Source organism: Salmo trutta, chromosome 17 (genome assembly GCF_901001165.1).
Source record: "Salmo trutta chromosome 17, fSalTru1.1, whole genome shotgun sequence".
Lineage (NCBI taxonomy): Eukaryota > Metazoa > Chordata > Actinopteri > Salmoniformes > Salmonidae > Salmo > Salmo trutta.
Window position 1 is genome coordinate 35,841,287 of NC_042973.1, and position 12,149 is coordinate 35,853,435.

The following is a 12,149-nucleotide window of genomic DNA, read 5'->3' on the forward strand; positions in this document are numbered from 1 at the left end:
ACTCAACAGTTTCCCGTGTGTATCAAGAATGGTCCACCACCCAAAGGACATCCAGCTAACTTGACACAACTATGGGAAGAATTGGAGTCAACATGAGCCAGAATCCCTGTGGAACGCTTTTGATACCTTGTAGAGTCGATGACCCGCCGATCTGAGGCTGTTCTGAGGGAAGAAGGGGTCCAACTCAATATAGGAAGGTGTTCCTAATGTTTGGTACACTCAGTGTATATTTGGGTGCTTTGTGAAAAATCAAACCTGATTGACCTTAGTGACATTAACGCTTATAGGTTTGTTTTATACAATAAAATTTGTGACCTATTAACACAACAGCAATAGTGTCTGACCACCTCAATCCCATCTCACTGAGCCTACATGACCTCTCTGTTCCTATGCAGTGCCCATGGTGAAGTTCTGTGCCATCCCAGCCAAGCCCGTCCATGGAGACCACTTCAAGGTGTACGGGCCCAATGACGTCATCCTTGCCCTGCAGTATCTGTGCTACCAGCCCTACAAGCTGAGCGGAACGCACCAGAGAACCTGTCTTCCCAACAACACCTGGAGCGGAACACCTCCCACCTGTGGCAAAGGTTAGGGTCAGAGCATGGCATGGCAGGATTCAGAGTTTGGAGACAGTGGGAACAGGTTTTGACAGACATCAACAGTTGACCTGTTATTATTGTAAATTAATGACTATGTACTACATGACCAAGCCTGCAAGAAATTGATAATATTTCACTAGTAAAATGTGTACAACCATTCAGAATCGTCAGTCAACTGTATAACAACACTTATTTACAAAAATTTTAATCCAGTAAATCACTTTTTTTTCTCTATTCTTGTTCTTACAGTGAATAACACTCTTGCTGAATCAGGCAAAGATACAGAAAAGAACAAAGAAAAGGATGCAGACAAAGACATTGACACAGCCACACATAAAGACATTGAAAAACCCAAAAACAAAGAGATAGACAATACTACAGGTATCAAGGAGGACGTGGCTGGTAAAGATCCAGACACAGGCCTGAGGAACACGACAGTGGACATTACAGATGGTAAAGATAAAAAGATAGACATTACTCTGGTGAATATCCCAGGAGGAAGCAAGGATAAAACGAGTGACAAAGAAAAAGAAACGGGGCTAGAGAAACCTACTGGAGGTAGCAAGGATAAAGTGGACAGTAAAGAAACGGATGACATGTTAAACACAGTGGAGGGAGACAGAGAAAATGACTTGGGGAAAACCACAGAGGACACAGATGGCAGTCCAGATAAGGGGGGAGACACAGATGTGCTACAGGAGATAGGCAAGACAACAGAGATTCCTGAGATAGTGGTGGTGGTGGAAGATAAAGGACAGGAGAAAGAGGAGAAGAAAGAGCAACCAGTAGATACAAGCAGTGATCCAAACATAGTTGATCTTAACGACTTAAAACCTAGGGGAGACACATTTGCCATAGATTACACTGAGATAAAACCACGGGGAGACACATTTGCCATAGATTATACTGTTACGGATGTGTTTGGCACCAATGACATAGAGCAGGGTATGAATACAACAGTGTCTAAAGACGTTGTGAAGAGTATTATTCCAACTAGAAGCAACAACACACAGTTCACCCCATATTCGTCAGGAGATCAGGAAACCAAAAGGCCTGTGGGAAAACCACGCGAAGACATAGGATCGACTAAAGACATAGGATCGACTAAAGATTCAAGAGGAGCCAAAGACACAGCGTCAAGTACAAGCAAACCTGAAGAGGAAAATGCAGGAAAAGATTCAGAAAAGCCAACTAAAGAAGAGTCTGAGGATGAGAAGAGAGAGAACCAAATCATCAATGGTAAGACATCATAAGTGCATGTTGTAAAATACACTGCACCATTAAAACAGATATTATAATGACTCTCAGCATCTTTATTTCACACTCTCTCACTCCCTTTCCATCTTTCTCACTCCTTTCCACCTTCTGCTCTCACCACCTGCCCTCTTTCCACTCTATCTTCCCTTACTCCCTCCTTCCAGAGAAGAGCTGTCCTCCTCTCCCACAGCTCTACCATGGGTACCAGCAGGTGGTGCCAGGGATGGTGCCAGAGACGGTGGAGTTCTTCTGTAACCACTCGTACGCTCTGAGTGGTGACGCCCGACGCTCCTGCCAGCCTGACAGCTCCTGGGGGGGCGCTCAACCTCTTTGTGTGAGAGGTAGGCACTGGAATGTGTGTGTTTGTGTGTGATTGCGTGCAAGCGTGTGTGCATGCGTGTGCCTCTACTTTGTGACTATCATCTAGGAATATGCTGTTGCCCCTGCAAGTTTGCCGCTACTTTTAGCAGCCTCTAATCAACCCAACATTGAGAATGAGAGCAGCTCCCTGCCTGACAGTAGGTTTTAATGGGAACCCTGTGTGTGTTTTTCTGCAGCCTGCAGAGAGCCCAAGGTCTCCGAGCTGGTCAGACAGAGAGTTCTGCCTCCACAGGCTCCATTCAGGTATGTCTAACGATTTACATTAACCTCTTGCGTATATCCTACCACTGGGGGCGCCACAGCGCATTTTGGAAAAAATTCGTTCCCATTTTCAACGGCCTACTAATCAAACTCAGAAGCTAGGACATGCATATACTTATTTTATCTGGATAGAAAACACCCTAAAGTTTCTAAAACTGTTTGAATGGTGTCTGTGAGTATAACAGAACTCGTATGGCAGTCAAAACCCCGAGACCGATTGAAACAGGAAGTGGGATTCTGAATTGTGGACTCGACTTCACAGCCTTCCCTGTAATTCACAACGTGAAAAAATGATAATTGAGCACTTTCCAGTGCTTCCACTAGATGTCCCCAGTCTTTACAAAGTGTTTTGAGGCTTCTGCTGTCGAAACTCAGTGAAGGAGACGATGTGGCAATTGGTCACAGTAGGAGGGCCATCGGCATTGTGACGTCGGCGGCCGTGTCTACCCCCACCTTTGGAAACGTTTTGAAACACAATGAAATCGTCCCACTCGAATCTTATTGGCTCTCTTGTTGAAACAGGCCCTGAAGATTAATGTTATACAACGTTTGACATGTTTGAACGAACCTAAAGGAGGGAAAAAAGTCATTTTTCGTTAGCCAAGTCCCGCGCCCGTATCAACATTTGGTTACAGCCTTCGGACGCGCTAACAACAGCAAGCTAATGGAACATAAAGGATAGACTTTTTCGACCGAAAATACATTTGTCGTGGACCTGGGATTCCTGGAAGTGCTTTCTGATGAAGACAACTAAAGGTGAGGGATTATTGACAATATTATACAAGATTAGATGTGAATTGCGATTGATCCAAAATGGCGCCGAGCTAGGTTTTCTTGCTTATTTTCTGAGTATCGCATCCCCTTTTATCTCAAAGTGTGATTACCCTGTAAAGTTCATTTAAAATCTGTTATGACGGGTGTTTTCAAGAGATATTCATCTATAAATCTTAGATTGACAATATTAAAAAAAAAATCGTTTTCGAATAGTAATTTATGAAATTGTAGCACTGTTTCCCGGGACGCATTTTATGGGAAAATAGTTAGTCAACGTCAGGTGCCGATGTAAAATGCTGTTTTTATATAGAAATATGACCTTTATTGAACAAAAGATTGCATGCTGTGTGTAACATGATGTCCTAGGTGTGTCATCTGATGAAGTTTGTAAAAGGTTAGTGCTGCATTTAGCTGTTTTTTGGTTATATGTGATGCATGTGCTTGGTCGGAAAATTCATATGATGCTACTTTTACCATGTACTCCTCTAACATAATCTAATATTGTGCTTTTCCTGTAAAACCTTTTTGAAATCGGACGACGAGGGTCGATTCAAGAGAGGTGTATCTATAAAACGATATGAGACAGTCCTATATTTGAAAAAAAAAAATATTGAATTTCGTTATGCTAATGTCGCTAGGAGTTTTCGCTGGAAAATGATCCCGCTAACGGGATGAGACGCTCATTAACATATGTTACATAGCAGACAAAAATATGCACATGATATAGTCTACATAAATACGACAGACAAAAGCATTCTCCAACACTACAGATATCGGCATTACCTTAGCGATCATCATATCTAAAAACCACAAACATGTGCATAATCATATATCAACATCATACGCACACCACAAGAGACCATGAATATTATGTATGATGCTCATTAATGCACACAGGATAGTAGAAGACATGATTCTATCTTTTAATGACAGAGGCACTTTACCATGTGAAGCCCACATCAAAGTTTGCCATTTAAAAACGTAAAAGGACTCTACTTATACACACTGCTAGCCTCTTAAAGAACATTATAAACTGGGTAGTTCGAGCCCTGAATGCTGATAGGCTGAAGGCCGTGGGATATCATACCACGGGCATGACAAAACATTTATTTGTACTATTCTAATTACCTTTGTAACTAGTTTAAGGCACTAGCAATAAGGCACCTCGGGGGTTTGTGGTATATATTTTTTTATTTCACCTTTATTTAACCAGGTAGGCCAATATACCACGGCTAAGGGCCGTATCCAGGCACTCCGCATTGCATCGTGCTTAAGAACAGCTCTTAGCCATGGTAAATTGGCCATATATCACACCTCCTTGGGCCTTATTGCTTAATTATACACTAGTTGTTTCTGTAAGGACATCTCCACTGACCCCTCTCCTCTCTCCCTCTCAGGAAGACCCCTGTGCATAAGCTCTACTCCTCCTCTGGGTTCAGGAGGCTCTTCCAGTCCGCCGGCCCCACCAAAGGTCCTCCAGTGCTATCCCAGCTGCCCCAGGGCTTCCACCACCTCTACACTCACGTAGCATACGAGTGTGCCTCTCCCTTCTATCACCACTCAGGCAGTGCACGCCGCACCTGCCTCAAGACTGGCAAGTGGAGCGGGCGTCATGTCTCCTGCTCGCCAGGTGAGGACAGCAGAGCCACATTACTTGATATAAAAAAGGTTCTTCTTGCCACTTAGGCATGCTAGAACGGCACTTTCAAACCACACCCAGACACTAAACAATCAAGGAAATTGGGCTGAAAAAGTAATATTCCAGGATGGATATGATATGGAATAATTTTTTCATACATTACAATATCAAGTGTTGTTGTATCTCTCTGGCAAGTATGATGTTAAATATCTTCCTTCTCTTTCTTTTCTCTTCTCCTCCCTGGCCACACTTTCCTCTTCTCCACCCTTGTCTCCCCATCCTTCTCTTTTCCCAGTATGTGGGAAGCACCCCAGCTTTGACCCTCAGAGCCCAGCAGAGTCCCACTGGCCCTGGCTAGCCGCCATCTACCGACGCTCCACTAACGGAGCAGGGACCAAGCTAGACAAGAAGGCCAGCCTGGATGAGTCACTAAATATGGGGCCTGGAGCTGGACTAGGAGCAGGGGTTGGGTCCCAGGGGCAGGACGAGACCTCAGGCTGGCAGCTGGTGTGTAGTGGGGCCCTAGTGAACCAGAGGAGTGTGGTGGTGGCAGCCCACTGTGTGACTGAGCTGGGGAAGATGTACCCTCTTGATGCAGCCAAGGTCAAGGTGGTGATGGGAAAACACTACCGTAGTGACCTCCGGGAGACCAAGGGCCTGCAGCATCTTAGGGTAAGAGAGGGGTTGGATAGGGCTGAGGGGGTTGGGGGTGGGGAGTAGGGAGTAGGGAGTGAGATAGGGTTTGGAGAGGGCTAACTGGGTTGGTGGGTGGGGGTGGCAAGTAAGGAATGAAAGGGGTTTATACTATATAGGCTAGGGAGACCACCTGTACTCAGTTAGCCACACACTGCACTAATTACACTGAAATACAACTATGGTGTACAGTTCATCACACATGAGGTTCTACACTATATAGGTACATTTACCAGTCTTATGGGATCTATATAATACCAATGGCTGGGTGGCAGGGGTTTTAAACCTTTGTCCAATTATAATGCAGCATTTTACAAATATGACATCATGTATACCACATCTAGCCATACAGCCCCATGTCTGTTTATGTTCAGTCATTGAATAGGTCCCAGAAAGCTACTTTGACTGTAAGTAAACTCCAATCTGGTTGTGCTACATGGCTAGTCAATGTATGGTACATACTGCACGTTATAAAGGACAGTCAATTCGTGTATGAGCATATGAGTGAGGAGTGTGAGTTGCCAGGTAACAGGCACAGCTAACATCATCCCACAGAGAGCCAAGCTGTCACCCTGCTGTTATGTTTGGCACAGTCTCTCTCTTCTTTCTACAGCTTTTCTTTTTGTCACACCCCCTTTCTCTCTCTATTCTTTCTCGAAACATCCCTCCCGCTCTCTGATCATTCCTTCTTCATTCTGACCATCCCTTGTCTCACTGACCATACCTCCTTTCTTGTTTCTTACTCTGACCAGTTTATGTTATCTGTCTACCTTGTGATCATTTATTTTATGTCTCTCTAACCATCCCGCCTTTTCTCCTCCAGGTGGCCTCCATCTCTGTCCACCACAACTACGACCCCCTGGTCTTGGATTCAGACTTGGCTGTGATCAAGCTGCTGGACAAGGCTCGTATCGGGGAGAAGGTCCTGCCCCTCTGCCTGCCTGACACCCAGGGGGAAGAGGTGACCTCCAGAGAGGGGCTAGTGATGGGCTGGGCCCCCCTGCCGGACCCCTGGATTGGGGAAGAGGAGAGGGCCAGGGTGGGTGTGCAGCACCTGGCCGACGTGGTGCCCTGCGAGCAGCAGTATGCCCGTAATGGCGTGCCTGTGAGCGTTACAGACAACATGCTCTGCGGCCGCCAGCGACCCGACTATGGCCCATCTAACATCTGTCCTGCGGACACAGGGGGTATCCTGATCCTTCCCGCCCAGACAGGCTCCACCCAGGACCCCTCTCTTGCCTCTCCAGGGGGGCAGAACATGTCCAAAGGGGAGTGGCGGCTGCTGGGTTTGGTGAGTTTTGGGTATGACCAGGGAGAATGTGACCCGGACCTGTTTACTGTGTACACACATGTGGCTAACTTCAAAGACTGGATAGAGAGCCATATGAAGTGAGATCACCAGGATGTGACCCGCCCTGTATCTCTCTTTTCCTCCCTCCAACCAACTTCACCCGCTTTTTTTTGCCAATCTCTCTCTTCATCATTATTCCCCCTGTTCCTTTTATTTGCCAACGTCTTCTCCATTCTCCCTTTCCCTCCTTTCTTCTCCCACCGTCCCTCTTCTTGTCATACACAGGCAGGGAGTGTGATTAGTAAAGAGCAGAGTAACACTGGACTGCACAGTGCGGTGCACTGATGTTAGGGTGCCCTAACACAGCCTGATCAGGTATAACCTCCACTCAGCACAGTACTTCAGTGTTCAGGCTTTACCTTCAACCTGGTGCTACAGACTTGAAAACGACTTGAAAATCAGGTCCCCCTGGCCTCTGGGAAGACCTGGTTTCATTGTATTCTTTGATATGTATATATATTGTAATGTATTATTATTATGGCCCTGCACATGGCTCAAGTGATGTACATATTGTATAGAAGGACAGCAAAGCCATGTTTTTAATTAATGATATGTGGGTGTGTGTGAAGACACAGTGGTCTGATTGGAGTTGATCACAGAGTGGTTCTGTGAGCTTTAATCTAGTATAAATTCAAGGGAGACTCATGTGATTGTAATAAGTAGAGATGAAAGAGAGAACCTGGCGCTTGCTATGTAAATCAGCCAGCCGTTCAGCCAGGGCCAATTCTCCAGCGAAAGCCTATGAATTAATCCAGGTCAAATATACACAATGAAAGGCTTCAATTGAACAACAGCAACCTGATATTTTTTAGAACAGCTCCCTCTTACATGCCTACCCAGTTAATAAAGTATGTATAATGAAGTTAATCACTTAAGTGTTGACCCCTCTGCTAGTATCTAAAGAGAAAATGAGGGAAGTAATTGACGGAGAAACATTTAGCCACAGGGTGGATGTATCAAAACATCCATTTCTATGGAGGGATGCTCTGAGACAGGCTCAGCCAAAAACCATGGCCAGAGTGACTGAGGATCCACACATACCAAAGTTATGCTCACTTCACTTCCTCTATTACCCGTGTACTTACAATAGATGTCCACCACATGTACAAAAACAACTACAGAACAAGCTCACAAGCCCAGCACATGTTGTATGATCATCGATCATGACTATGTTCATGACTGATTCTGTAATATATATTTTCATATAATGGGACACAATAAACACATTGATATAGAAATCTCCTGGATCATTAAAACGGACATTTACCCAATCACGACTAACCACACATATCACTATACAAACCAGAAAATATATGTTCCAACTGACATCCAGAATGTCACCCTATTCCCTACATAGTGCACAACTTTTGAGCAGATCCCCTTGTGCCCTGGTCAAAAGTAGTACACTCTAGGAATTGAGTACCATTTGGTATGCACATATGGATAACTTTCCTCCTCCTGAAAACAAAGGAGCTGTCGCACTGTAATAACTGATGAACCATGAGATGTAATGGTAGAGTGAGTGACTCCTCAGTCTAGTCGTCTATAGGAGGACCAGCCATAGCCACATCAGACCGAGTCCACAGCCTTATAAGGTGGGCGGAGGGATCAAGCCTGTCTGGAAAGATGCACACAGAGATCAAAGCACACACCAAGGGGAAATAATGTGTGTGTCCATTGTTCTCTGTAATACATATACCTTACCCGACCCTGCCCTTTCTTCTCACACACTCTCTCTCTCTCTCTCTTGCACACACACACACACACACACACACACACACACACACACACACACACACACACACACACACACACACACACACACACACACACACACACACAGTCTGAAGATGTACTTCTATCATGTTGGGGGAGCTGCTGTGTCTGTGGTTGGCTGATAGGTACTTGTGTTATGAGTCATGAGGATTCTGGGAATGATAATAAGCTAGTGTTACTGGTGATACTTAGGCTGGGATGCCATCATTATCATAGCCCTTCAAAGCTTAGGCAAAGTACACAACCCATCGCTGCAGTTTTAGAACTCATTCAAGGGTTTGTCTTTCTTTTTTACTATTTTCTACAATGTAGAAAAATAGTGAAGACCTCAAAACTATGAAATAACACATATGGAATCATGTAGTAACCAACAAAGTGTTGAGAATTTAGGAAAAAATATGTGCCCATTTTTAACTGCCTCCTACACCAACTCAGAAGCTAGAATATGCATATTATTGTTCAGGTTTGGATAGAAAACACCCTAAAGTTTCTAAAACTGTTTGAATGGTGTTTGTGAGTATAACAGAACTCCTATGGCAGGCAAAAACCTGAGAAGGTTTCATGCAGGAAGTACCCTGTCTGACAAGGTGTTGTTGTTCTTGCTTCTGTTTATTGAAGAGTCAGGATCTTAGCTGTAACGTGACAATTCCTAGGGCTCCAATAGGCTCCCAGAACCCGGGAAAAACCTGAATGATGACGAGGCAGCCTCAGGCTGAAACACAGAATCCCCTTTTCCAAGTGGCCCATCAGAGGACAATAGAATTAGGCGCATGCCCGATTCGACCCCGTGCAGTTTTTTCCTTCGGCTGTTTAGCTAATTGCAGATTCCCGGTCGGAATATTATCGCTTTTCTACAAGATAAATTGCATAAAAATTGATTTTAAACAGCGGTTGACATGCTTCGAAGTACGGTAATGGAATATTTAGAATTTTTTTGTCACGTTCTGCGCCATGCGCACGACCGTGATTTACCATTCTGATAGTGTCTAGAACGCACGAACAAAACGTCGCTGATGGAACATAACGATGGATTATTTGGGACCAAACCTACATTTGTTATTGAAGTAGAAGTCCTGGGAGTGCATTCTGACGAAGAACAGGAAAGGTAAGACCATTTTTCTTATAGGAAATGTGATTTTGGTGAAGGCTAAACTGGGTGGGTGTCTAAATAGCTAGCCCGTGATGGCTGGGCTATGTACTTAGAATATTGCAAAATGTGCTTCATCCGAAAAGCTATTTTAAAATCGGACATATCGAGTGCATAGAGGAGTAATGTATCTATAATTCTTAAAATAATTGTTATGCTTTTTGTGAACGTTTGACTCAGGTGGCATCAAACAGATAGCATGCTCCTTAGGGCGAATGTCGTGCATCATACACCAACACAACAACTCTCTCATTTCCCCTCCTCCAATTTCTCCATCAACTCACTGACGGTCTCTGACTCTCTCCGTTCACTCTCCTCCAATTTCTCCCTCTTCTCCCAGATTGGCTCTGGTTCGCTCCTCGGCTCCACCGACCACCCCGTGTGCCCCCCAATTTTGGGGTGGGGGCTTTCCTTGTGGCCGCGAACCCCGGCGTTGTCACTGTCCTCCCTTCTCTCCTTGCGTCTGCCGCCAAGGAAGGCGATCCTGTCCTGCCAGGATTTCCTCCCAAGTCCAGGATCCCTTCCCATCCAAAATCTCTTCCCAAGTCCAGGATACTCACTCCTCCTGGACACGCTGCTTGGTCCTGTTGTGGTGGGATCTTCTGTCACGATCGTCGTAAGAACATTCAGACCAAAGTGCAGCGTGAAATCGGTTGGACATTTTATTTGAAGTGAACCGTACAAAAAAAACAATAAAGAACAAACGAAACGTGGCATTCTGGAGTGCTCACAGGCAACTACACAAAAACAAAACAAGATCCCACAAAACACAGTGGGGAAATGGCTGCCTAAATATGATCCCCAATCAGAGACAACGATAAACGGCTGTCTCTGATTGGGAACCATACCAGGCCAACATAGAAATAAAACAACCTAGATTACCCACCCTAGTCACACCCCAACCTAACCAACATAGAGAATAAAAGGCACTCTATGGTCAGGGCGTGACATTCACAGAGTTCGAGTAACAGACACATCTCAACATCAACTGTTCAGAGGAGACTGTGTGAATCAGGCCTTCATGTTCAAATTGCTGCAAAGAAACCACTACTAAAGGACACTAACAAGAAGAAGAGACTTGCTTGGGCCAAGAAACACGAGCAATGGACATTAGACCGGTGGAAATTTGTCCTTAGGTCTGGCGTCCAGATTGGAGATTTTTGGTTCCAACCGCCTGTGTCTTTGTGAGACGCAGTGTGGGTGAACAGATGATCTCTGCATGTGTTAGGGCGTGGGGGTGCTAGGGCGTGGGGGTGCTTTGCTGGTGACACTTAACCAGCATAGCTACCACAGCATTCTGCAACGATGCGCAATCCCATCTGGTTTGCGCTTAGTGGGACTAAGATTTGTTTTTCTACAGGACAATGACCCAACACACCTCCAAGTAAGGGCTATTTTACTAAGAAGGAGAGTGATGGAGTGCTGCATCAGATGACCCGACCTCAACCAAATTGAGATGGTTTGGGATGAGTCGGACCACAGAGTGAAGAAAAAGCATCCAACAAGTGCTCAGCATATGTGGGAACTCCTTCAAGACTGTTTGAAAAGCATTCCAGGTGAAGCTGGTTCAGAGAATGCCAAGAGTTTGCAAAGCTGTTGTCAAGGCAAAGGGTGGCTATTTCAAGAATCTCAAATATAAAATATATTTTCATTTGTTTAACACTTATTTGGTTACTAAATGATTCCATTTATGTTATTTCATAGTTTTGATGTCTTCACTATTATTCTACAATGTAGAAAGTAGTAAAAATAAAGAAAAACCCTTGAATGAGTCGGTGTTCTAAAACTTTTGACCAGTAGTGTATACTGTTTCAGATTAAAAAACAATTGTGGCCTCATGACAATGTGAAATGGAAATGTCAGTGAGATCTTTGATTGCACAGGAATATGACGGAAGGATCTTTGGAGGTGCTTCGACAACACCTGCAATATTGCATATGCATGCTGAGAGACGGCACATCAGAGAAGGCTGATGGGAGGAGCTATAGGAGGAAGGGCTCATTGTAATGGCTAGAATAGAATAAATGGAAAGTTCTCAAACACATCAAACATATCGAAACCACATGTTTGACTCCATTCCATTTATTCCATTCCAGCCATTACAATGACCCTGTCCTCCTATATCTCCTCCGACCTGCCTCCTCTGCATCATATTGTAGAAAACCTAATGTTGGCAACAATGACATTCTGGCCATAGCCTTCCCTTGGACCCTCACTGCCCTGGCAGGAACAGCCTGTACAAAGAATACTTGGAGGGAGATCGAAGTTCAA

At 44.7% G+C, this 12,149-nt stretch overlaps 1 protein-coding gene across 1 annotated transcript in view; it reads left to right on the forward strand.

The window, feature by feature from the left end:
- The window catches only part of pamr1b (peptidase domain containing associated with muscle regeneration 1b), a 64,129-nt gene extending 55,936 nt beyond the window's left edge, over positions 1 to 8,193 (forward strand). Inside the window, exons 8-14 of the mRNA XM_029696663.1 lie at positions 396 to 587; positions 849 to 1,838; positions 2,021 to 2,197; positions 2,414 to 2,480; positions 4,670 to 4,902; positions 5,207 to 5,583; positions 6,428 to 8,193. Of these exons, the coding sequence (XP_029552523.1) occupies positions 396 to 587; positions 849 to 1,838; positions 2,021 to 2,197; positions 2,414 to 2,480; positions 4,670 to 4,902; positions 5,207 to 5,583; positions 6,428 to 6,997 (2,606 nt within the window). The 3' untranslated portion in view covers positions 6,998 to 8,193. The remainder of the gene's footprint in view (positions 1 to 395; positions 588 to 848; positions 1,839 to 2,020; positions 2,198 to 2,413; positions 2,481 to 4,669; positions 4,903 to 5,206; positions 5,584 to 6,427) is intronic.
- Positions 8,194 to 12,149: the final 3,956 nt, after the last annotated feature.